Below are 24962 nucleotides of genomic sequence, written 5' to 3' on the forward strand. Positions count from 1 at the left end.
ACATATACAGGTCCCTTGCTGAAAATTTCTAAAATTAACCAAGCCTTCATTTACATGATCTAATATTGGGATCCAAAGTTGCTTATTTTCCAAAAATTAATGAGGATATGGGATTATCAGATATCATTTGCAGCCCCAACATTGCCATAGTGGAAATTGCTAAGTTAATAAGGAAACACAAGGGAAATTGCCTACCAGACTACACATTTAAGGTACCAGACTCCATCTAAACGTGCTATCTTCAGTATCCCAAATATCCAAGGTTTGCAGGATCATAGCCTCCTGCCAATCCCCCTTGCTACTTCCTCCTGCCTCAAGTTCACCACCCATGTAGAGATTTCACATTAATATGCGTGCATACATGTAACCAATCACGGTAATAGTGGATAGAAACACCTGCCATTGCTTTAAGGATCATGTAAGAGATACAGAACTCCAAAGAAGGGGTACAAGATTCCATTAATGATTTCCTGATGACAGCATCTCATGAAAACAAAGATTTAATTCAAGTGGGTACCTGTTCTACAAGAAACAGAAACAAAAAATGTAGTATGACAAGAGAAGGGTTCCCACTTATTGCAACAAGTTTACTTAATGGGTGGGGAACCCTGGATATTTACCTGTTCATGAGAGGATTCTACCGTCAGCATGATGGCAGATCCCCCACAGGAAAGAATAAATATTTTACCTCATTCCAAAACTTATATAAATCAGAAATAGAACATTGCATGCGGCTCAAGTGGAGACTATCAAAATCCACTGTTAAAAAAACTGGCAACCTTATTATCCAGAAAAAAATGGCTCATTCTGTACCCTTGGTGGCCTTGTAGGTGTTCACAAGTTGCATCTGCACATCTTGAGAGACAGGTGAGTGCTCTAGGTATTCCATGGTGAATTCACCCTTGCCCTGTGGGATCAAAGAAACAAGTAAACCAGAGTCATAAGCACGAGCACTCCAAATAACATTGATTGCAGTTTTGAGCGGGGATAGCATAAGAGGATACTATAAGGCCATATGTGTGAAAAAATTGGCACCTGCGTCATGGAGCGAAGAGTTGTTGAGTACCCAAACATATTGTTGAGTGGTACCTGAAACACAAAATTTACCCGTTAGCCAGTATTTGCTGATGCTAGAAACAAACAACATTAAAAAAAAAATCCCTTGAGACTAAGCATCAAGTGGATGCCAAAAAAAGTTAGTGATGATTTACATAAATGACAAATATACAAAAGCACAATTTGTAAGGAAAAGACAGGAATTCATAAAGCAACTTGCGTTATACATGATGGTTGCTAACATAAAAAAGTGAATATTATTTTATTCAAAAACAATATAGCATAAGTTCAGAACTTATACATTCTTTGATGCCTTGTTTGAGTGTTAAAGGATTATAAATTATAGTTTGTGCACTAAATATATGTATGTAGTGTGTACTAAATATGCCCTTTCTAGTATTGTGCTCCAGAAGTTATCCAAATATTACAAATTCTGGTTTATCCCTAATGAGAAACTGTGTTCTCTCAACAAATACCTGAAGTTTCTAGGTCAAAGCTTGGAATCCAGTTAATCATGAAAGATGTCCACCTTTAGATGCCTCAACAACCCCTACTTCTCATGTCATCATGGGCGATGGCATTGAACTCCTGTTTAGCCACTTTATGGTTGCGGACTGGTAGAAAACTGCAAGAACAAAGACATAGACTACTCTTTTTAACGTTCCATCATGAAGTCTTTCAGCACCCTCTATATCTTCCCCTAGATTCTAGCAAGCTAAAATTTCCCTGCTTCAAGCCAGTGCATTGTTCTCAAATCACTACTTCTCCTTTGTAATCCAAGCTCTCATGTATGTGATTGCACTTGTAAAAAGTATTTATTCCTACTCACTAAGGGCCTATCTAGATTGTCAGGTTAGTGTCTTTTTCTCAACCACCAACAGGTGTCTGCTTCAGCCTAGGAATCAGGCTCACTTAGGAAAAGAGTCCAAGTTAGACTCTTGCTTGGAAAAAGACGAGAAGCAATGCCCTCTATCTTATTTAAAGTGGATGTAAGGCATGCAGCAATTGGGGGATGTGACGGAGTTCCAATGAACAAGATAGTGGCATAGCAAGGCTGCAAGGGTGGGAAAAGGCATGTGGGACAGTGGGTGCAAGGACATGCAAGCACAATGGTGCACCATCGTGGTGCCCCCAGAGATTGGGGAAAGAAAAACCGAGAGAGAGAGAGAGAGAGAGAGAGAGAGAGAGAGAGAGGAAAAGAAGATAGTGGGAGAAAGAAAAGGAGATAAAAAATTGATGCTTGCTCTCATAGTTCCGAGCTCTTCTTGGTCTCTCATTGACTTCGCATAGATTTTCTAGGATCTTTCACAGTTATCCTGGATCAGGCCTCTCTCTAAGGGCAGGACCGGCCCGAGCCTTAGGCGACCGAGGCGGTCGCCTAAGGCCCCGGGCCAATGGAAGGCCCCCGGGAGGTGAAGAGAGAGAGAGAGAGAGAGAGGGTCGGTCTGACCGTGACCAAAAGGAAGCAAAGGCCCCATATCGAGTCTTCCCCCTTGATGGAAGGGAGGTGGAGAGTTTCTTGGCCTGCAGAGGGGAAATTTAGGAAGTTGGGGACGGTAGTTTTGTTTTGGATGGAGAGAGAGAGAGAGAGAGGAGGGATTTGGTTGGCTTGATACACGCCTGAAGCCACTCTTATCTTTCATCCCTTCTCTTGTTTGGTTTTGGTCTTGGTTTTCCTTCCCTCACATTACTCCTGATCCAGCTGGGCCATCAGGAAGAAAGGGGGATTGGAAATGGACTTCTTGGAGGGTGGAGATTCTTTTAATTTTCTCCTCTCGGTTTCTTCTCCCCTCTTGGGTGGTAGAGAGAGGAGGGAGGGGGTTGAATGGCTGCTGTGCTGCGATGTTGCGGTTGCTGCTTGGGTACTCACTTGAAGGGGAGATGGAGGGATGGGACTTTTATTAATTAGATGGAGTCAATTTCCCATAATGCCCCTACTTTCTCTTATAGAGATGCGGCAAATACTTTTCTTTACCTTGATCATGAAGTGCCATGGGATGACCTTTTCCTATTCCGCTCTTGCTTGACATGATAAACAATATTGCCAAGCATTATCTCAGTTATTTAATCAGTTTTATGGTCCTTTTTTTAGGATAATTACTTTTCTGTACTTCTATTCAAAAATAATATTAAATTAAAAAAATTTCTTGCCTATCTTTGTTAGATTCATGTATCTTTGTTGAAATAGTGTACTTGATAGCTATCTATTTTCATATCATTTTTTTAAATATTTTATATTTATTAAAAAAAATTATTATTAAAAAAAAGGCCTCATTCATTAGATTCGCCTTAGGCCCCCAAATGTATTGGGCCGCCCCTGTCTAAGGGGTCTCTCTGTAGATTTTTCTTGTATGGTTCTCTCAGGCAATGTGCCAAAGTTTAAAAGAGATTGAAGAAGGATCACATCCTAGTAAGATGAATCCTTTGTACAAGACCTTGTACTATTTTGTTATTTAATGGATCTTCCGTTGCCCCCATAGAGACATATGGGGCAAGGAGGGTGCAAGGACATGCAAGCACGGTGGTGCACCATCATGGTGCCATGGGAGACTGGAGAAAGAAAAGCCAAGGAAGAGAGAGAGAGAGAGAGAGAGAGAGAGAGAGAGAGAGAAGAAAGAGGGAGAAAGAAAAGGAGATAAAATAATAATGCTTGCTCTCACAATACCGATCTCTTCTTCGTCTCTCATTGACTTCTCGTAGATTTTCTAGGATCTTCTTGCACAGTTCTCCTTGATCAGGTGTCTCTGTAGATTTTTCTTGCATGGTTCTCATAGGTAATGTGGCAAAGCTTAAAAACATGGTTGGCAAAACTGTCCCAAACCGCCCGGCAATCAAAACAAGAAAACAAGACAGAGAGGAAGGAAAGAGAAAAAAAAAAAGAGAGCAGGGGAGGAAGGAAGAGGGAGAGGAAGGAAGAAAGAGGCAAGGTGACAGAGGGTCGGGGAGCCGCACAGAGGGGCGGAGGAGAGGCTCTGCCTCCGGTTCCCTATTTTGTTCAAGATAGGGAACCCCCTTTTTGTTTTCAAAATTTTAAGTGAAGTCGGCAAAGGGTTTACCGCCTTCACTTAAAATTTTTCAAAATAAAAAAAGGCCCCCTCCATGACCTCTGTTTCGAACGAAACAAGAGAACCAGCAGCGAAGCCCCTCCTCCCCTCAACACAGCTTCCGGCCCTCCACTGGCCTTCACCACCCTCCTCTCTCCCCCTTCTCTCTCTTTTCTTCTCTCCGGTTCTTCCTCTCCCCTGCGTCTTTTATTGTATCGGTACGAGCTTGGCATGGAATGGCACGGGGGGTACCAACCCGTGTTGCCAGGCAACTGATTTAGGCCCCTGTTCCGACACAGCAATCCTTGCTTAAAAGAAATTAAAGAAGGATCATATCCCAGTAAGATTAATCCTTTGTACAAGACCTTGTACTCTTTTGTTATTTAATGGATCTTTCTGTGCCCCCATAGGCATAGCTCACTTTTGTGTGAACCACACAAAAGTTATGTGCTCGATCACTTTATCATTGTCCTCCTATTAGAATGTGTATTGATCTGTGCTTGTCATTGAAGTCTGCAACAAAGGGATCTTGTGGCAGGATTTAGGGCTTACATAATCCAACAAGGATGACCGCAGATGTCGTCGATTCGGAAAGCTGTTTAGGTAAGAAGGGGTCAATGGTGGAGGCAAAAGAATATTGCAAAATGGACCATCCAAAACAAAAACCAGCAAATGGAATACAAAAACTGCATTTTTAGGGATCATGCAACTGAGGAACCCTCTGTCACAGCAATACCTTCTCTCCTTGCTGCTAACCCGTCCTCACTTCAACCCTAACATGTGGTTAACTCAATATAAAGAATATGTGACCATCTAGGCAAACCCTAACCTGCACAAATGTTGGAACTGAATCCAATCTCTAGTTAGTGAAACCTAAATCTTCTTCTAGTTGACCCCAAAACTACCTCAACAATCCGACCTCGGTAGCTTGAACGCCTTCGAACATAATTTTTGTCCCAGCTCAATGGCTAGAATACTTTCTTCAAAGTAGGTTCCCATTTGATCCATTTTGGAACATCCCCAGGTCTCTTCAGATAAGTCATTTCTTGGTCATCTGAATCTATTGGAGGCAGGGTATATCATAGTGTTCAATAGTATAAGTCTTTCATTGACGCCTATCAGCTTCAGCAGGTACCTTTCCCCTTGTACTTAAGGTCTCCTAGAGCATTTAGGTTTTTTTTTCTTTTTTTTTAATTAGTTTTTTACATTGAAAGCTGCTTCTCTTTTCCCTCTCCTTGATCATGTGCATCCAGCATGTTGTGTCTATATGCATCTTGTTGGCCTAGGTATTTATCTTCCTCTCTATTTCACCAAACTTATAGCTTGAAAATCCCATACTAGACTTCCTTGGTTTTTTCAAATAGTTACGATCTTCTTTGACCTCTTTTGATAATTAGCTTGACCCCTCAGAATTTGAAATACAGCCAATAGGATATTCTATTGCTTTATGAGTTTGATTCAAGCTACCTATTGACGGCATCATTTAAAGTACCACCATCTACCTCAGAACTTTTAAGGAAACCACGATTTCATGTGATGGATTTGCTACTTCATGCTAAATTCAAAAATATCCCCTGCCATCCTCAGCCTTCTTGTGATTTCATCATTATTTGCCTCAGTAGACTGTCAAAAGAAGTTAATGGGATATTGTTCTTATTGTTTGACATCTCTCACATAGTCAGAAAGCATATTGTTTGTTGATGTTTGGACTGTTATTGTCATCTCCAATAGCTGTTTAAAAACATGATAATTTGTCCAAGAAAAATTATTAGTAGTTTTCACTCTTGAGGGGCACTCAGCTATTTGTATGCTGATTATTCTCCATCTGGTCATGTGCATGAGTTAGAGATAATTGTTGACTGCAGATGTGGAAATGCCTGTTAATAACTTTCTACAAAAGTTAGCTGCTACTCGTTCATACCTACCCTCCTTGTTCTTCGCGTATTTGCTTCTGACTTCTTCATTGGTTCCTCTTAAAGGCTACCACCTTTCTTACCACGTCATTATACTAAACAAGAGAACTGGATTTGATCTTGCATAATGAATTCCAATGCTATTCAACTAAACTTCAGTAAAACAAGCATTAAATCTGGAAACCAAAATCATAAGGACTCACAAACGTCCTCACGTGTAGATGGGTCCTTGTTCTCTAGTTAGCACAAAGGAAATTGATAAATGATGCAACACTTCAAAAATAACCCAAAGTACTGAGCCAGTATCTCATCGAGATAAAAAAATTCAAAGAACATGACAAGTTCCAGCAGATATTAGGGTTAGTCGTCCAAATATACCAATCCTTTGCACGGTCAATCCTGAAAAATCAATCAGTCGATAGGGCAGCCAATCTATCAAGTATGCAGAACACCACCAATTCATACCACTATAACTTGTGATCCGATCCAGGAAAGGCCAGATCACCTCACAGCACTGGATTCCTTGCAGATTATTAGTACTAGCAAGGAGTCACCCATGATCCAGAAAGGTTCAGTCAAACTGCTTAAGTTTATAGCAGTACAGTTAACTGCTAAGGGAATAAAGCACAACAAGCGTTTTTTATCATATCTACAGTCAAATTGTTAATCCAACTCTGATTAGCACAACATAGGTACCTAACAATAAAGAAAAATTGCAACATGCAGTAGTATAAGAGATGCCAATGCAATATGGGAAGAATAGCGTCTCCTATATAAGTATACAAATCCAGAAACAGTTTTATTTGCAATAATTTTCCTAGTAACTTGCAATATACATTATAAGATATGAATGCAAACTTCTTTATATATAACATGTCTTTTGGAGAAAGAAAAATAGGAGGGTAATGTTCCGTATCCAGCCAGCCACTATCAATCACCAACAACAAACTACCTAATCATATATTAAAAGAAGAGGGTAATGTTCCACATACATGAGCAACAACTATGGTATCGTCACCCTCCTGGTCATTTCCGACAATCATACCTTTCCTCCTGTAATTCATATGTAAAAATATTTAGTTCCTTGTACCATCCAGCAAATTCACAACTGAATTAAATAATCGAAAATATAAAAACCAAAAATCACTCACTTATTAATGTCACCAGTAACTGTACCCTGGAACTCTGTTGGCGCTTTCAGTTCCACCTTCATCACGGGTTCCAGTATGACAGGCTTAGCAGCAGCATAACACTGTCAACAAATACATTTTAAACATGGATATGTCATAAAACCAATATTTGCCAGCTACACATCTCCAGAAATATAATGCAACTGTCACTCCAAGTTATCAAATGCAGTGCACCATAAAACTTAGTGATTACCATTGTTTAGACCACAGGAACAGGTACAACAGGTAATAACAGTTTACCTGTCTGAATGCATAAATTGCTGCTAGCTTAAAGGCAAGCTCACTGGAATCCACAGCATGTGATGCCCCGTCTGTGAGGACTACTCTAACATATTCAACAGGATGCCCTATCAATGACCCCCTGCACACAAATGATATAAACATTATATTTAGACTTAAGGAACAAAAAAGAAAAAGAAAAAAAAATAAAGAACACAAAAAGAAATCCCTCCTGTTACTTACGAGTTGCTAGCTTCTTTGAAACCTTTCTCAATTGCAGGGATAAAGTTTGAAGGGATTGCTTGCCCAATGAGCAAATTCTCAAATTCAAACTTTGTAGGTGAATCCATTGGAAGAGGTTCAATATATCTGCCAAGAAATGTAGACAAGAAAAAACTCAGAAACGTATTAATTACAGTTCTTGTCAAAGCATCCTATGACAGACTTACAGAAAGCATGGAGAACAGATTTAAGTTTAGATAAACCAGAGGAGAAACTTAGAGTGGACATGATATCCAAGTCAACAACATTCATTAAGCACAAATACATGGCATCATATCTGAATGTGCACACCAACAGTAGGCATGTCCACTCCATGCACTTGCCTCTGTTAAAATAATATTGGTTGCAAGGTTTTAAATACCATGCAAAGGGGTGTCCCAGTTTCCCAGTGGAAAACATACACCCCATACTAACACCCAGGACAGTAGGTGTCCCATCCCATCCCAATCCATTTCTTGCTCATCCCATCCTGACTGTCCCACCAGTATTTTAAAACCTTACTTGTTTCAGCCATACAAGATGAAACTGCGTAAGAGGCCACAGGTGAGAAGGGAAGAGGATCAAGGATGCAGCAATGTCAGTGAAATTTTAGAATGAGATTCTTATATATTGATTCCCAAACACTATTATGTTCACATTGTATCATAAACAAATTGGAATCAGCTATAGACAGATGCAGTTCATCCATGAATTACAGAAATGGAGGGTTGACAATCATTAACAGTACTAAAAAAGAGTTTTAGAAGAAACTAAGGCAACAAGTTGTTAAAAATAATGGTTTCTACTTTTTTTGGACATTAGTTGCCAAATTGGTTTACACATTCAGTATTAGAACCAAAAGGCTTTAGTATAATGGCATGGTTCCCTGGATAAGCTTTCACATATAAACTCATTAAAATTGTCCTATAAAATGATTGTTTTCAAACTCTCAGTACCATATAACAGAATTTTGTTGTGCCCCTAACTTCTCTGCTCTCCAATTAAAATAAAAAAGCCCTTTCTTTACGGGTCTACCTTAGCCTAATTCCATGACTGAAATATCTCAAATGTAACTGTTTTTTATTTCGAAACTCCTAAATAGCTGTCCTCACATAGGAAAGAGGCAAGGAATCACATAAATTAACCAATAGTAGAGCAAAAGGTATATTAAAACCACTAACAGATGTCTCCAAGTCCTTTGGTCCAACATTGGCAAGGTAGGATAAAAACGAGATTCAAAGAAATTGCTGCATTAAAAAAGAATAAAGGTTGCGCCAATGTCCTTCATGAAGAAGGCAAATTCAGTCTATGGTCCAGGTCAGATCTAGATTTAGCTAATTTGTTTTTAGGGTTATTTTCAGTCATTTATTTGTTACATGTAAGTTTTTAGAAGTTACAATAGTCGAGAATCATCAAACATGCACAAAGAATCAAAACAATTTTACAAAATAACAACTCCTTAGTCTATGGTGCACCTATAAAAAAAACCAGAAGATAAGCATATGAAAGCCTTGTTCTCATATCAACACAAATGAATATTCCATCACCACTGCCAGTTAAGAGTGAAGCCTTAAAAGCAAGCATTGCAAGCTAGCAGATGTCATAGGTCTGCACTCAAGTGATGGGTCAATTAAAGTATGCCTTTCAATTATTCACGTCATAACATTCTTTCACTCTGAAGGTAAAATGAATATAATAACAGGTTTACTTGAGGACAAGGGCTTTCAATTTCTTTGAAGAAGCACTAATCAGTACCATAAGTTTGGAGAAGCATTTTTTAGCCACAAGATTTTTTTAAAAATGCCAATCAACCCAAGAGTAAACCACTTTTCTAAAAGATATTGTTCATCCCAACTGATATACCTGCACTACATTTTACCATAGATGATATATTAAGGGAAAAAAAAGTTAAGCTACATGCTTTCTCTATTAAATCCAATAAAAGCGAGATATGTATCACAAGTGCAAAGTAACATACCAAAACACAACATACCCTGATTTAGATACTTAAAAAGCAGGGATTATAAGATTTAACAAAGAATGGCAGATTGCCAATACTTGTATACACTTACCCACAAACCCGTCCATATTGACCTTGACCTCCTGATTGCTTTTTATGCAAATAATCAAACGCAGCACGCTGAGTAACAGTCTCCCTAAAGTTAACACGAGGCTTTCCAACTTTTGCTTCAACCTTGGCATCAATACAGAAGCAAATGTGTTACAACCACAAATTTAAAAACTTGTTAGCAGACAACTAGTGCCTATGAGAATGATAATTAATGTGCCATTTCTGGAGTGTATTTCCCAAGGATGTCAAGACATGTATGCTAGCAATACTTGGGTTGCACTAACACATGCAAAGCCAGTGCTAGGATATGTAGATGTATCATTTCCAACTTGACCACTTGTTATATAAAAACTAATAGTATCTCATACCTTATACTCCCTTCGGATGCGTTCAACATAAATGTCCAAATGCAGCTCTCCCATCCCAGAAATAATTGTCTACAGGTGAGGTTGCAGTATGTATTCAGTGTGTATTATACTTTCTAGAACACATGGTAAGGTTTTAAAAGAGAAAAAAACACAGCTGACCTGCCCACTCTCAACATCCAAACCAACACGAAAAGTTGGATCCTCTCTCTGAAAACGATTTAAAGCTTTTGAAAACTGACAGAAGAAAAAATAGTGAAGTCATTTAGACAGACTAGTAAGCCAGTTAAAGCAAAAAATGACTATGAAATAATTACTTGTCCTCCAGAATCTTTGGATACGGGTGACACAGCCAGGGACATCACTGGCTCAGGAACATTCATAGAAGTCATAGTGTATCTGACTGACCCATCTGTGAAGGTGTCACCTGGAGAAATGTATGAAAGGGTTTATGAGAGCAAGAAAAACAGAAAGTAGCATTTGACGAAGGAAACTAGAGAAAGAAAACATCAGCCTGTTTACCCGAAGCACAATCTACACCAAAGACTGCAGCAATCTGCCCAGCATGAGCTTCTTGGATGTCCTGTGAATCGCAAAAAAAGAAAGAAGGAAAAATTACAACTTAACCTCAAGCTCTGATCCTAAGACGAGATGACCTTTTCAGCAAAAAAAAATCATAAACCTGAATAAAATAAACTAACCTCCATCTCATCAGCATGCATCCGAACTAAACGAGGAACCTGCATAGAGAAAATTTCAGATTAGAGTGAGTGCATATACAAGTAAGAGTCTCAAAGCACAAAAGAAATCTTATTCTGAGAAAGAGAGAATCAGGCGCATAGAAGTTTCAAAAAGGATCCAAACCGCAAAGCCAATACAAGAAATTGCAATATTGCTTTGGTGCACTGCAGTGTAAGGCAGAGAATTCTAATTTAGCATACTCTGTACTATATGAGACAACAAATATTGCATCTATACCAGCGCTTATTTGTTTATATGGACTACCATTACAGGCCCAAGAGAGTATAAGGAACCAAACCTGCTGCCTAAGTAGAACTTTCCTTGTTGAAAGAGCTCATAGAGCCCCTTGCCAACTAACACACCCCCTGCTTAATTAGGTTCTTCCAACAAAATTATAAGCTTACTCCCATTAATGTTACTTAGTCAAAGATGTAAGAAGTTAAACATGAAAACAGTCAGTTACTTGCTAATATACATGATAAATAATTAGATCTGAACAATGCAGAAGAACAAAATTGACAACTAGATCTAGCCAGGATTGATGTGTGTGTCCTCATTTAGGTAACATATCCATCATGAATAAAAATACAGGCTGGGAATTGTGGTGAATCTCCACATATGGAAAAAAGGGTCAGTGACTATATATAGTTATATACTATGCCAGGCTAGCTGATCTCCAAGCCTATCTTAGCTTCTTGAAAATGAACCTTATTAACACCATCTAAGAAGTGGAAGTTTAAGAAATATCACGTAATCATCAAGCCAGAAATTACAAAGTTTTCCCACATATATACGGTAAAAGATGATTGAATCAAGTCTTACTTTAATCTTCTTTCCTGTGTTCACATTGATCATAAAGTCACCCTTCCGTATAACACCTTCATAGATTCTGCCAGATTAAAAAACTAAAATAATTCCATGGTTTATTTAATAAGTTGTTGCTAATAAAGAAATATCAGCAACCAGAGTCAAAACTGAATCAATAAGAAGGTTTTTTAAACCAATAAAGTGTACCTTAAATAAGTCAACTGACCAAAACGCCCTTCTTCCAATTTGAAAGCTAAAGCAACGAATGGCCCAACCGGAGTGCCAGGTAATAAAACCTATACAAGTGAATCCAACGACAAACTTCAAACCACTTTTAACACTATTTCAAAAGAACATGAAGGGAAACATATGAAAGTACAATTTTTGCATCAATGAAAACTGACAGTACCTTCTCTTCCGAGTTGTTTTGGTCTAGGGCATAGTTTTCAACTTCGGTGGGATAGGGCAAATAGTTAAGTACTCCATCAAGAAGAGGTTGCACCCCCTACAGAGATCAAAATGCAACAGAAGATGTATATACTTAAACATCTTAACAGAAATAAATAATGCATAACTGATATCATTCTCCTCTGACCACCAAAGAATTGGCATGTACTCTATACTACAACATCACACAGGAATGCTGCAGGACAACCGAAGGAGTGGTAATCTGGTTAAAAACATTTATTTTTTGATGAAAGGTTAAAACCTTTAATCGGCTACAAATAATAGAAATCAATCACTTTGTTAATCTGTTTCAGGTATAACTTTCCCAAGGAACTAGCATAACAATTTAAAACAAACTCAAGGGTCATAAGTAAGTCATGAGCTCTACACTGAACTGTTCTAATTCCACATCAACCCACTTGGGTATTTATAATATATTGAAGCCATTAACAAAAAAAATAGCATCCCATCCAGCATCAAAATTCAATCCATACTACATTTCCTCTACCTGTTCTTTCTACAAATTTTATTAATCAAAATATAGCATCTTTATCAGGAGTTGCTGATAATATATGTTCATTAAAACACACAACAGGCTCACTAATGGTGGATGAATTATATTTCTGAAGCACGTCAAATTCTTCCCAAACATGTCTGAAGGAAATAGGTTTCAATAGAAAACAAATATTACTCTAACAAATGCAACAATTGTAATGACTATATTATTGGCTTATTTTGATTTATTAAAAGAACAAAACATATTTATTTAACTAACATCTTAGCAATGAGGAATTTACAGACAACATATTGCAGCAATAATAATAAAATATCAAAGTCCAATCTACATCTCAAATTAATGAAACCATAAGTCCATAACACAAATGTTTGTCCCTTAGCTGCCAGAATTGGGAGCAGGTACACGTGCAGATGCAGGGAGACAGTTATGTTAGAAATACTTTTAGTAAGGAAGCACTTAGGAAGTGAGTATAGCTTTCAGATTTCATGAATATTCCGAAGAGGGTGCATTATCCTAGGTGGAAGATTCTAGCTGCTAAGGTTTATCCGCAACATAAAGCATCGGAACCAATATCTCAAACTCTGCATATTTATGGAACATCGCACTCTTTAGATTCGTTCGAAAGAAACCATAAGACAGATCATAACAAATTTTGTATTGAACTACTACTCTTATGCCAATCATGTGGAAATCAACATTTTAGACAACAATTTTCAAACTCTTCACGTTTTTTGCACATGAAATTACTGCATTGCTTCTACATTTTGAACTATATTCTGACAGGGAAACCAAGGTTAACTGTAATGTGACAGAATAATGCCGTAACCAAAGAGAAGCGAGAAGCCAACTAGGGATAATCATCTGAATCAAGCTTATAAAAGCACATAATTGTGCTGAAAATAAAAAAGACAAGTCCAGGTATTGTACCCAAAAAAATGAAATAACAGACTGTAAGTTAAAAGAAACAACTAAAAGTGTTCAAGCACCTTATTTTTGAATGCACTTCCCATAAAAACAGGCACGAATTTCCGTGCTATTGTGGCCCTGCGGATTGCCATCTGATAAGAGGAACATTTAAAAAATCAATACATAAAGAAGATAGTGACAGCCAAATATCAAGATCTTTCTGCTATTTAGAATGAAAAAAACAGAAAAGCAAAAGACCTGATGATATTCAACCAAAACGATAATGGGACATCCACATAGGAGGATCATTTCAAAGCATATCTATCGTACATCTACAAGGTGTGGAAAGCTTTTAACAACCAATCACCTAAGATGCAGAACAAAGTAACAACTTTCTGTTAACATTGCACACAAATACACACACATCCATGAGCGCACATATGTATGCATGCCATGTCTGCATATATGTGTGTGCACACAAACAAACACACAGACATATACATATCACGCACACCCACAAGTGCACATGCACTACATAATAGCAATTTCTTCCCAACACTGAGGTTTCAAATTGCAGAAAAGTAGGCTTGCCACTAAATTCTTGGGTCCTTTCAGTCTTCACGATTATCATGAAGCAACCAACTTACAGATCAGCAGCCAAGTGGTAGAGTTAATAGTAGATTAGATATTCATGGCAATGTACTTTTGTCAAATACCATATTGAGATGGCTGCAAAATGTGTGGTAGTTAACAATGCTAGTCATAAATAAACCCAAGAAAAAAGGAAACATCCTCAGAGCAATATCTAGACATGACTCCATCAATATTGTATAAGGCTAATTAGAACATCAAATATAACAGCCTCGGTGAATAAGAACTAGACAAAGTCATATGAAGTCAAATGTGAAAAATAAGCAAACTGTCTAAAAAGCATATTTTTCAAGAGTACCTTGAGGTCACTGGATGATATTGGTTCATCATTAAGAAACGCTTCAGCAAGCTTATCATCCACTTCAGAAACAACTTCAATTAGTTCACGCCTCTTTTCAGTGACTAGTGCTTCCAACTTCGGAGGTATATCTTCCGTGACAACTTTCTCACTGCAAAAAATATAGCAAGAGAGAAGAAAGGAAGAGACAATTACATATGACAAAGAAATTCCATTTCACATAATTAATAATAAAAAAGTATAATGGGCGCACCCACTGGCACCGTGGAAGTAATAAGCTTTCAATTCAACAAGATCCACAAGGCCCTGAAATTCCTCTTCCAACCCGATAGGAACTTGTACAGCTGCACTGTGATGCCGAAGCTTAGATCTTGCCTGGAGAAGAAATTTCTAAATTGTAATCTACTGCTTATAAATTCGCAGCTTGATAAGAAACAAGAAACTCAATGTAGCAGGAATAGTGAATAGTAACAAAATATCAAAAGATTTGTTGTGGTTCAGTTAGTGCATTAATTATTAACCATATACTTGACTCAAGCTGCCACAAAGGATTATCGTGTAGCTCAAAATCAGGGGATGCCATTTTGTGATGAAAAGAGGCACTCATCAAAACTACTCATATATATTTTAAGATAAAACATAAGGGAAGAAGAAGAAGAACAGCAAGAGAGCATACAAGATGGGATGGAAGAAACCTAGATGAAAAATCTTGCTACCAACTATCATAATTAGTAAAAGAAAAAAATCTGCAGAGACCAGATGATCCATGCTGAAATATTTGAGATACTCTAGTATTAAATTGCTTGATCATCATTAAGAGCTGCATGGTTGTAGAATTTTATGTAAGCACCACTTGTAAGTTCCTTATCCATGGAGAACTTTCTAGCTGACATTTGATTAAAACCTTGAATGCTCGTGTAAGGTGATTGCTAAGGCAAAAGATGTTTCATACAAGTTCTAGTAATATCTGCTTAATGCCAACTATGTTTCACATGATTCACAGCAAATAATCCAAAAGAAGGACCTCCAAAGAGAATCAAAGAAAAAACATTGAGTTAATAACATAAATAGAATGCTCCAATGGTGGATGCAATGGGCAAATTTACACAATCATAGTAGACCACCAGACACCCATGACAGGCAAAATAGTATATGCAAATCTAGCCGCATTCACAATGCATGTTGTCAACTTGTTATCCCTGAAAGCCCCTAAAAATTCTATGATATGCTTCCATGTTGACATATCCTGTCCCTCTTGAACTGTTATAAGAGCTAGTAACAGTAACCAAGTGCATATTCCATCTTTACAATGTACTTCTAAGGAAAACTGGTATTATAAAAATTGAGTATACAATCAGAAAGAATATTCAACATAAGCAGAAAGCAAGGAATGTCATTACCATGGAACCAACAAAGTTCCACTGAGAAATTAAAATGCTGTGAATTGTTCAAAATGCCATAAATTGATCCATCATAGACAAAATATTGTGTATAAAGTATTTTTCCTGTGAACATTAAAAAAAAATACCTGATTAAGAACCTTCCATGGATCTGCTCCCATTCGATCTAACTTGTTAATGAATGCAAGTCTTGGAACTTCATATCTCCTCATCTGGCGATCAACAGTAATTGACTGGCTTTGTACGCCTCCAACACTACAAAGGACAAGAATAGCTCCATCAAGAACTCGAAGAGCTCTCTCAACTTCAATGGTGAAATCCACATGTCCTGGAGTGTCTATTATATTAATCTGCAATGAGATTACAATGGCTTTGTCAATAATCTATATTATTAAATTAGTGTTGAAAGATTAATAATATTTACATAATCTCATAGTTGATAGATGCATAAGCTTACAATATGGTAACTTATATTAAAAGTAACTCTTTGCATTACCCACATGGGCTTATTGAGTATACATACAAAGACAGCATTTCAAGTCCGATTACTCTAGTGAGCATATAATTTTTGAATGATAAATAGTACAAATGAATCTGGTTCAATAAGTATATATATCCATTTACATTAACAAGTACTTTATTAAATGCATTATAGGAAAGTAATGAAAAATAATAACTTACAGCATCAACCCCGAGTTGACACCAAGTTGATAAGTAAAGCTTGTTAGTTGTAATTATAATAGACACATGAATAAGTAATTTAGCAGTGCCAAGCAGCATGAAAAAGAAATGGGCTCTTTAAAGACACTGAGTTTCTTAGGGCAAAAAAAGAGGTTCAGTAAACCAAATTGCCCAACAAACCATCTCATGAAGAAAAGTTGTTCAATATCCAAGCTTACGTTATATATGACACTAAGCTTACAGATTAAAATATAAATCCAACTTCAGCATAAGTACAACATAAGGGCTCCACAGGAACCCCTCATCTACTGTCTTTGTTGTCGCCAAGATATTATTATATTCCTCTTTAGAGCCTCTTAAAAATTTAAAAGTAATGCCAGATTGAATAACATTGACGTTAAACCTAATATCCAATTTGCGAAAAAAGTTCAAGATCTTTTGAGTTCCGCCAAACAAGTGGTACAACGATATATGAAGAGCTTAGAATCCGAAATTGAAACCCTTGATAAGGAAAATGAAAATTTTTGGTAAATACCACCAACTCGAGAACTCTTTGCCATCAAAATTCACAAAACTTGTGCAGAAGGACATATAGTTCAAGGCATTAGCAGACATAGAAAAACCACAAACAGATTCAAAAATATCAACAGATTGAAAGGTATAATTCATATCCAGAAATCCAAACCAATTTTCATATCTCAGCGCCAAGGATTTCCAAGAAAAGTTCCAATCTTTAATCCAAGAATCAATACCTGGTAATCGTTCCACTTGCAGTAGGTGGCGGCGGACTGGATGGTGATTCCCTTCTCCCTCTCGAGGTCCATGGAATCCATCTTGGCGCCGACTCCGTCCTTCCCGCGGACCTCGTGGATCTCGTGGATCCTCCCCGTGTAGTAGAGGATCCTCTCGGTGAGGGTCGTCTTCCCGGAGTCGATGTGGGCCGAGATCCCGATGTTCCTCATCCTCTCCATCGCCTCCTTCCACCATGCCTCCTTCTCCTCCTTGGCCCGCGCCGCGCTCGACGTCGCCAGCCCCCGCCGGCTGCCGAGAGGGGCGCTGTCGAGGATGAGGACTGCGAGGGGGCGGAGCGGGGAGAGAGAATTCTTGTACCCCCGGCGGAGGGAGGAGAGGAGGCCGATGGCGGACGACCTCGCCATCCTCGTCTGTGATCTGAGGCTTTGGTCCGACTAAAACCCTAATCGGCTCTAAACCCCGCACATCACTCCCCTTTGTTCTGATGGACCCCAATAGGGGTTGGCTCGAATAGGGTGCTGCATGCAAAAGTAATGCCGGCAAAACAATTGTTCAAAGTTCAAACTCCAAAGTCCTGACGAACATTTTTACAGATGAACCGTTGTATAATGTTGGTATTAAAGATAAGTTCATCATGTAAAGCATATCCGCTCTAATGCTCATTTTGTCATTATTTTTTCTCAAAAAAAAGATTATCACCCCACCAATATGTATAGACAAGGTACAGACCTAAATCATTGGTAACAACCTTCCATAACTTTGGCAAGTAAGCAATTGACAACCATCTCATTTTGCTATTATTTAGCACAAAACAGCAATTTTAGATGACTCCTTTTGTACAACTTATAAAACTCTCATATGTACACTAATAATAATTGAGAGTATTACCAAGTTATATAAATAATGAAAAGTATTTCCACTAAAATAGGGTTCCCATCCTTCATGACTTTTTTAAGGCACATAATCTTGAATTTTAATGAGGGCAAAATAAAATAAAAAATCGCACATTAGAAACGGTGGACATAGCATATTTTTATTAAGGCCCCTCCAATTAGGGCTGGAATTGGATCAAGTCGGGCCAAATCACACATTGGCCCAAGCCTAGCCTGACAAATATTTTGGGCTTTAGGCTCAGCTTAAGCCAGCAATTTCTTTCCAAATCACATGCCAAGCCCAAGCCCAGCCGTAGCGTAATCGAGCCTTTCCCAAATATGCACTAAAACTTTTGTGCTTGCTATAGAGCAAAGATACGGGGAGTTAGTAGCATCTTGGCAGCATAGTCAGCAATATAGTAAAAATTAGAGTTGGTTGTATAATATCCTTCTAAATATTAGAATTTTTACGAACACTCTTCCAAAATTAATATTTGCATGTATACATTTATAAAACACTTATGTACCCACGTCATCTAATGACATTAAAAAATTAGCAGTTTAAAATTGAAATAACTAAAATATCTTTAATGGGTAGACATGCAAAAAAAAAATATTTATGAGGGTATACATGCAATTAGCAACTTTTTGAGGATATTCATTCAATTTTACATATTTCACAAGATTTTTATGCAAAAAAATCTAATTTTATTTTTGTTTATTCCAACTTGTTTAAACACTCAAATTAGTTTAGTACATGCTCCTCAATATTTTCTATAAAAATATTGCTTGGAAAAAAGATAGATTCGATGACTAGATAACAAAGAGAGTTATGAAAGTTCTTCCACTAATCATAAGATTATTTTACTTTATTCTTATTCATTTATAACAACCATCGTATCTTACTTTATCAAAAACTAGCTTTAATATTTATTGTTATAGATATATATATATATAAGGGCGTATCAAAATATAGAAAAGGATTAGAATTTCTTAAAAACACACTGTAGATTGTAATGCTCGAGCTTCCTTGCTATTACTATACTCATGGATCGAAGAACAATATTAATTATCCATGAGCAAAATTAATGAAAAAACTTGCTAACAACTTCCGCAGCTATGTGGTAGAAAGTTATCCCTTATATTGTGTATCTTGAGCCATTTTCCTTTAGAGCTTCGATTTCTTAAAAAAAGAAAAGATCTTGTATATAAGATTCATCTTGTCGCAGCAATTTTAAATCAGCTACGAACTTATACATGAAAATTTTTTCAGTCTTAAAAGATAAATATTACAAATCTCGTATACTAAGAAATAAATACTGCAAATCTTTTATAATATTTTTTTAAAATAATCCATAAAGCTAAAGGTAGAATCTGACTATCATCGTATAAAAAAGGATAAAATGAAGGGAGAAGGGAGAGAGGAATGCCTACTGTTGCTGGAAATTGGACCCGGGGGCGGCCGCGAACCGAGGAGGAGGAGCTCCGGCGAACATTGGCGGGCGGCGATCCGTCGGCGAGCGGCGTCCTCTATGGGGGGCCTGCAAAAAGCCGGTGGCCGGGCTTTTCCGGCGCCGGCCCTCCGATGCCTAAGTCAGAGGGGGGCTTAATTTTGGAGAAGGAGAGGGATTGTATTTCCAAGTCCGAAGCCTCCCTTGGGAGGAAGAAGCCTCCCCCCTTTTTAGAGGGAGAAGCTGAAGGGTTTTAGCATGTTATAATGCGCAGCGGAAGTTAGGAATTTTAAAAATTTCTTGATAAAGTTCCTTAACATAAAACCCTTATAAGCCAAGATCACCTTAATGGAAGCAATCAAATAATATAATATAAATGCAGAAATAGAAGAATACCTCTAACGCTAATCCAATATGCAGAATTTCCACTAGGTGCCCAAGTGTTCACCCTCCAACGTTGATCCACACGAAAACTTGATTTAAGTCTTAAGCTCCAAAGACTTTGATCCTTAATGCAGAATTCTTAAAGAACTCTAATGGCTTGCTTTCCTTTCTTTCTTTTTTTCTTTAACCTTCTAAAATCACTTCTAATCCTTTTGTCCTAAAGAAGACCACCTTGTCTTGGCTTAGGACACACTAGAAGCAATGCTAGAAAGAAAGAAACTAATGTAAGAAAGAAAGAAGAGAGGAGTGGGGTGGAGTTGGAATTATGAAACCCATGGAGTGCTAGCCTATTTATAATAGGTGTAGGGATGCATCTCCAAGGGATGCATCCCATCCACACATCCTTTCATGAAAGGACATCATCTAAGGGCCATATCAAATAAGAGGAGGTGCAGATCAAGTGAAGAGGTGTATCAAATGATATGTCCTTTCATGTGGTGCCATATTTTGACCAAGTCAACATCACATGCTAATCACATGTCCATCATGCCTCACCTCTTGATCTTTCATGATGATGATCCAAGGGCTCCAATGCAAGGCGCCATTTACTTGACCCATTATGTCTTCATCCAATGGTGGGATTAAGATCCAATGGTCAATTATGATAGCCATCCTCTAACCCAATCCAATTGGGTTAAACCAACTCTCCATTATGTCTTCATCCAACGGTAGATCAAGATCTAACGGTCTAGATTGAATGATTTATTAAATCTAATCCAATTAGACTCAAACCAAGCCAATTAGGTGCCAACTCTTGGCTAACCCATATTAGAAGATGATCTAATCAAATTAGATCAATTAAGAATCAGATTCGAATCCAATTCGAATCAAGAGCTAAGGGTTTGCAACACCTGCTAGGATGTCTATCTTGCAAACATGATCTAATCCAATTAGACCCTTAATAAGTTTTCTTGTGTGTGACCCATTGGGTTCCATACTTAGCCAGCAATAGGTGTGAGTGCAAGTTGACCCAACTTGATTAGAACTCTTCTAATCGATTTAAGTCCAAACTGCGCGAACCCAAACTTAACAATTAGAATCCTTTCTAATTGGTGATCGAATTAAACTCTTTAATTCGATCAAACCTATAAGACAAGATTGACGTCTAGCAACGTGTCATGTCTACCCGGAAGATATGAAATTTGGTGGAAATACCAAAAATACCCTTCAGTGGCAAGTTACCATGCAATTTAATCCTTTAATCAAACTGCATCCCAAATATGTATATGAGTATGAATATATGTCAAACTCAATTTCATATTCATATTTTTCTCAATCTTTTAATGATAATTCAAATAATGAAACATTAGAAACTCTTTCTAATTTTCATTCTGCTTTGATCAAAGGCTTCCTGAATTATCATATGATTAGAATAAATAGGATGCTATCTTCTCTTACTAGAAGTGATTAATTCCTTGTTGACCTACTCATAATCTTCGTACACAATTCACCATATCCAGAAGACCTCGTACATAACTTATTGTCATGAATGAGTGTAAACCAAAATATGGGTTCATGTGCACAAGATACCATGGTGATCTCAGGTCATAGGATCAGTTGCACAACTCCCACTAAGAGAATCATCTTTTGACATGTAAGTAAGACTTCATAAGATTTCTCTTTGTAGGTCAATTCAGTGAACTCATTCCTCTAATGAGCACCCACATCTTTATATTAGTGTCTCCACACAAATGATTGTGAGATCAATCATCCTCTGCATCGAGCATACATAAGACATGCCAGTCTTTCCGGTAATCATTGATCCCCGACTCAATGTACCAATGACTGGGAATATTTAAGATTAGGATTTTAGGATTTTAAGTCTCACTAGTATGATCTCATCATAGTCTTAAAACCATTAACCTAATCTAAGGAGTTTATCATAAATATAATCAACAGCATATGATAAAACATAACGCCTTTATTCATATTTAAATGTCATGTACATGATTTGGACAAATCAAAAGAAAAAACCTTTCGCAATACATATTGCGATTGGCTTGTAGGGCATCTACTCTTTCAGAAGCTCCCCTTTTATAGGGAGAGTGGCAGGATTACCTGTGATGTGACTGGGCGAATTAATGGGTTACCGTCACGATTGGACGTGGGCGTGGAAGTAATGAGTTGCCGTGGATGGCCCGTTCCCATCATGGGAGGAGGTTGCGTGCAGCAAGAGCTTGCTTGTGGCGTGCAGTGCAGTACATTCTTGGGAATGGTGAGGTGTTCACAGTCGTAGCAGGGTATGGTCCCTGATTGATATGTCGTGGCGTGGCCGGCAAGTAAAGCATGGTGCGGTAAGGCTGCTGCAGGGCATGGCCGCAGCATATAGACGACGAGGTCGGCCTTCTGAGGTCAGCTCGGCCTTCTGTGCTCGGCCTTCTGAGCTCGGCAGCCTTCTGTGCTCGGCCTTCTGAGCTCGACAGCCTTCTGAGCTCGGCAGCTTTCTAGTCTCGGCCTGCGGAGCTCGGCCTTCTGAGCTCGGCAGCCTTCTGGTCTCGGCAGCCTTCTGTGCTCGGCAGCCTGGATGAGCTCGGCCTGGATGAGCTCGGCAGCCTGGATGAGCTCAGCCTGGCTTTCTGAGCTCGGCTCGGCCTGCATGAGCTCGGTCTTCGGAGCTCGGCAGCATCGATGAGCTCGGCAGCCTTCTGAACTCGGCTTGCATGATGAGCTCGGCTCAGTCTTCTGAGCTCGGTCGGCCTTCTGAGCTCGGCCTGCTATGCTCGGCCTTCTGTGCTCGGCCTTCTAGTATCGGCCTGCTGTGCTCGGCCTGCTGTGCTCGGCCTTCTGTGCTCGGCCTTCTGGTCTCGGCCTGCTATGCTCGGCCTTCTGTGCTCGGCCTTCTGGTCTCGGCCTGCTGTGCTCGGCTCGGCCTATGAGCTCGAGCACTTAGATGAGCTCGAGAGCGGAAGAGCCCGAGCACTTGGATGAGCTCGAGAGCGGAAGAGCCCGGGCACTTAGATGAGCCTGCATAAGCTCGGCCTGGATGAGCTCGATCTTGCTGACGGATTTGGGTGCTATAATTGCATTTGTGGGGTGGTCCATTTTTCCACCAACACTACCCCCAGACTTCCGAGTTCGAGCTGCTTTTTGGCTCGGACGAAGGAAGTAGTCCAGTCGTCGATCATCCTGTAATATAGCCAAATATGTATAGAGATGTACGTGCCAAGTAGGGTGTACCTCTCATGCAGTTGGAGTTAAAGTGCTCCAGGTTGACTCAGCGGCCTTCTTTGGCCTTGTCTGTTGGCGATCAAGCCGAAATCGAGCCGAGCTGGATTAGTCGATGGAGATCGAGCCGAGCTCGATTAGTCGATGGAGATCGAGCCGAGCTCGATTAGTCGATGGAGATCGAGCCGAGCTCGATAGTCGATGGAGATCGAGCCGAGCTCGATTAGTCGATGGAGATCGAGCCGAGCTCGATTAGTCGATGGAGATCGAGCCGAGCTCGATAGTCGATGGAGATCGAGCCGAGCACGATAGTTGATGTGGCATGACGTTAATCCTTTAACTGGGGGATCCGAGCTTGGTCGGGAATCGATCTTGGAGACATACGGGAGATGGACTTCATTCGTTGGCGATCGTGCGCCCTTATTCGGAGCGGGGCGACGTTGGAGATAGAGATACCCTTGGGTCGTTTTTTGGATTCTCCGACCTGAAAATAGATAAAATATTGAAATTATTTGAAGCCAAAGTGGTGTCCTGTACCTTTTAGAGATATTTTGATGGCTCCCGAGCTCCAAAGTCCCTCAAAACTTGGCTCAGCACCGGCCTTCTTTGGCTCGATTTTTTGGGAGGTGTTCTGCGCTCGGGCTTCTGAGCTCGACGGCCTGCTGAGCTTGGCCTTCTGTGCTCGGCGGCCTTCTGAGCTCGGCATTCTGACCTCGGCAGCCTGCATGAGCTCGGCCTGGATGAGCTCGGCGGCCTTCTGAGCTTAGCAGCCTGCACGAGCTCGGTCTTCTGAGCTCGGTCTGCATGAGCTCGGCCTGTATGAGCTCGGCGGGGGCTTCTGTGATGGCGACGCTCTGAAGGGGAGCAACGTCGCGGGCGCTATCCTAAGGACTTACGCCCGTGAGGAGGGAGTACATGCTGGTTTCTTGCTTGCTGCCGGAAGACAGGAGACTTGGAAAGACAATGGGATTTAATGGGGCTGTACCCTTTGTCACAGAGGCTTACAATCCCATTTTAAAGCTCCATAACTCTTCTTCTCCAGACCTCAGCTTTTATTTCTCTTTCTCCCCAACTCGTTGACGTGAGACTTAGACTACTACTTCTCACTGGTTGCCCCTACATACGTCGTTGCAGCGGGAGCCATGCCTGATTCGAGATGGCTCGGGAGTCGGGAGAAAGTTTCTTCCTCTGCTTAACATGATCCCGTGGAGGCGGCACAGGAGGGACCTCCACTTGTTGCAGGCTTTGGGCTGCAATGGCTAGCGCTTGGACTTGCTGCACTAGCGCATCGAAGTGCTCGAGTTGGACTTGTGGAACTTGATCTACCGGAGATCTTAGTGGTGAATTCTGGACTGAGCGTTTGGGACTTGGAGCATGATGCTGAGAGGCGTTAAAGACTCCTCTGTTCCTTAGTTTCATGGCCGCAACTCGGGCTCTTCCTCTAGCGCCAACTGTTGCTGGAAATTAGACCCGGGGGCGGCCGCGAACCGAGGAGGAGGAACTCCGGCGAACATTGGCGGGCGGCGATCCGTCGGCGAGCGGCGTCCTCCATGGGGGGCCTGTAAAAAGCCGGTGGCCGGGCTTTTCCGGCGCCGGCCCTCCGATGCCTAAGTCAGAGGGGGGCTTAATTTTGGAGAAGGAGAGGGACTGTATTTCCAAGTCCGAAGCCTCCCTTGGGAGGAAGAAGCCTCCCCCTTTTTAGAGGGAGAA

At 39.8% G+C, this 24962-nt stretch overlaps 1 protein-coding gene across 1 annotated transcript; it reads right to left on the bottom strand.

Moving 5' to 3' along the window:
• Positions 1–484: 484 nt before the first annotated feature.
• On the bottom strand, positions 485–17876 carry LOC103702480 (elongation factor G, mitochondrial). The gene is made up of 20 exons (XM_008784924.6): positions 17320–17876; positions 16015–16236; positions 14740–14861; positions 14487–14637; positions 13618–13689; positions 12077–12172; positions 11875–11963; positions 11683–11749; positions 10821–10859; positions 10642–10702; positions 10437–10546; positions 10282–10356; positions 10123–10191; positions 9756–9877; positions 7666–7791; positions 7444–7564; positions 7165–7265; positions 7006–7066; positions 1036–1089; positions 485–907 (listed from the first exon to the last, which is right to left on the bottom strand). The coding sequence occupies exons 1-20, from the start codon at positions 17722–17724 to the stop codon at positions 803–805; spliced, it is 2268 nt and encodes a 755-aa protein (XP_008783146.2). The 5' UTR covers positions 17725–17876; the 3' UTR covers positions 485–802.
• Positions 17877–24962: the final 7086 nt, after the last annotated feature.

The sequence above is a fragment of the Phoenix dactylifera genome, chromosome 5 (assembly GCF_051530095.1).
Source record: "Phoenix dactylifera cultivar Ajwa chromosome 5, Ajwa_hap1_PhDact_Kaust_v1.1, whole genome shotgun sequence".
NCBI lineage: Eukaryota > Viridiplantae > Streptophyta > Magnoliopsida > Arecales > Arecaceae > Phoenix > Phoenix dactylifera.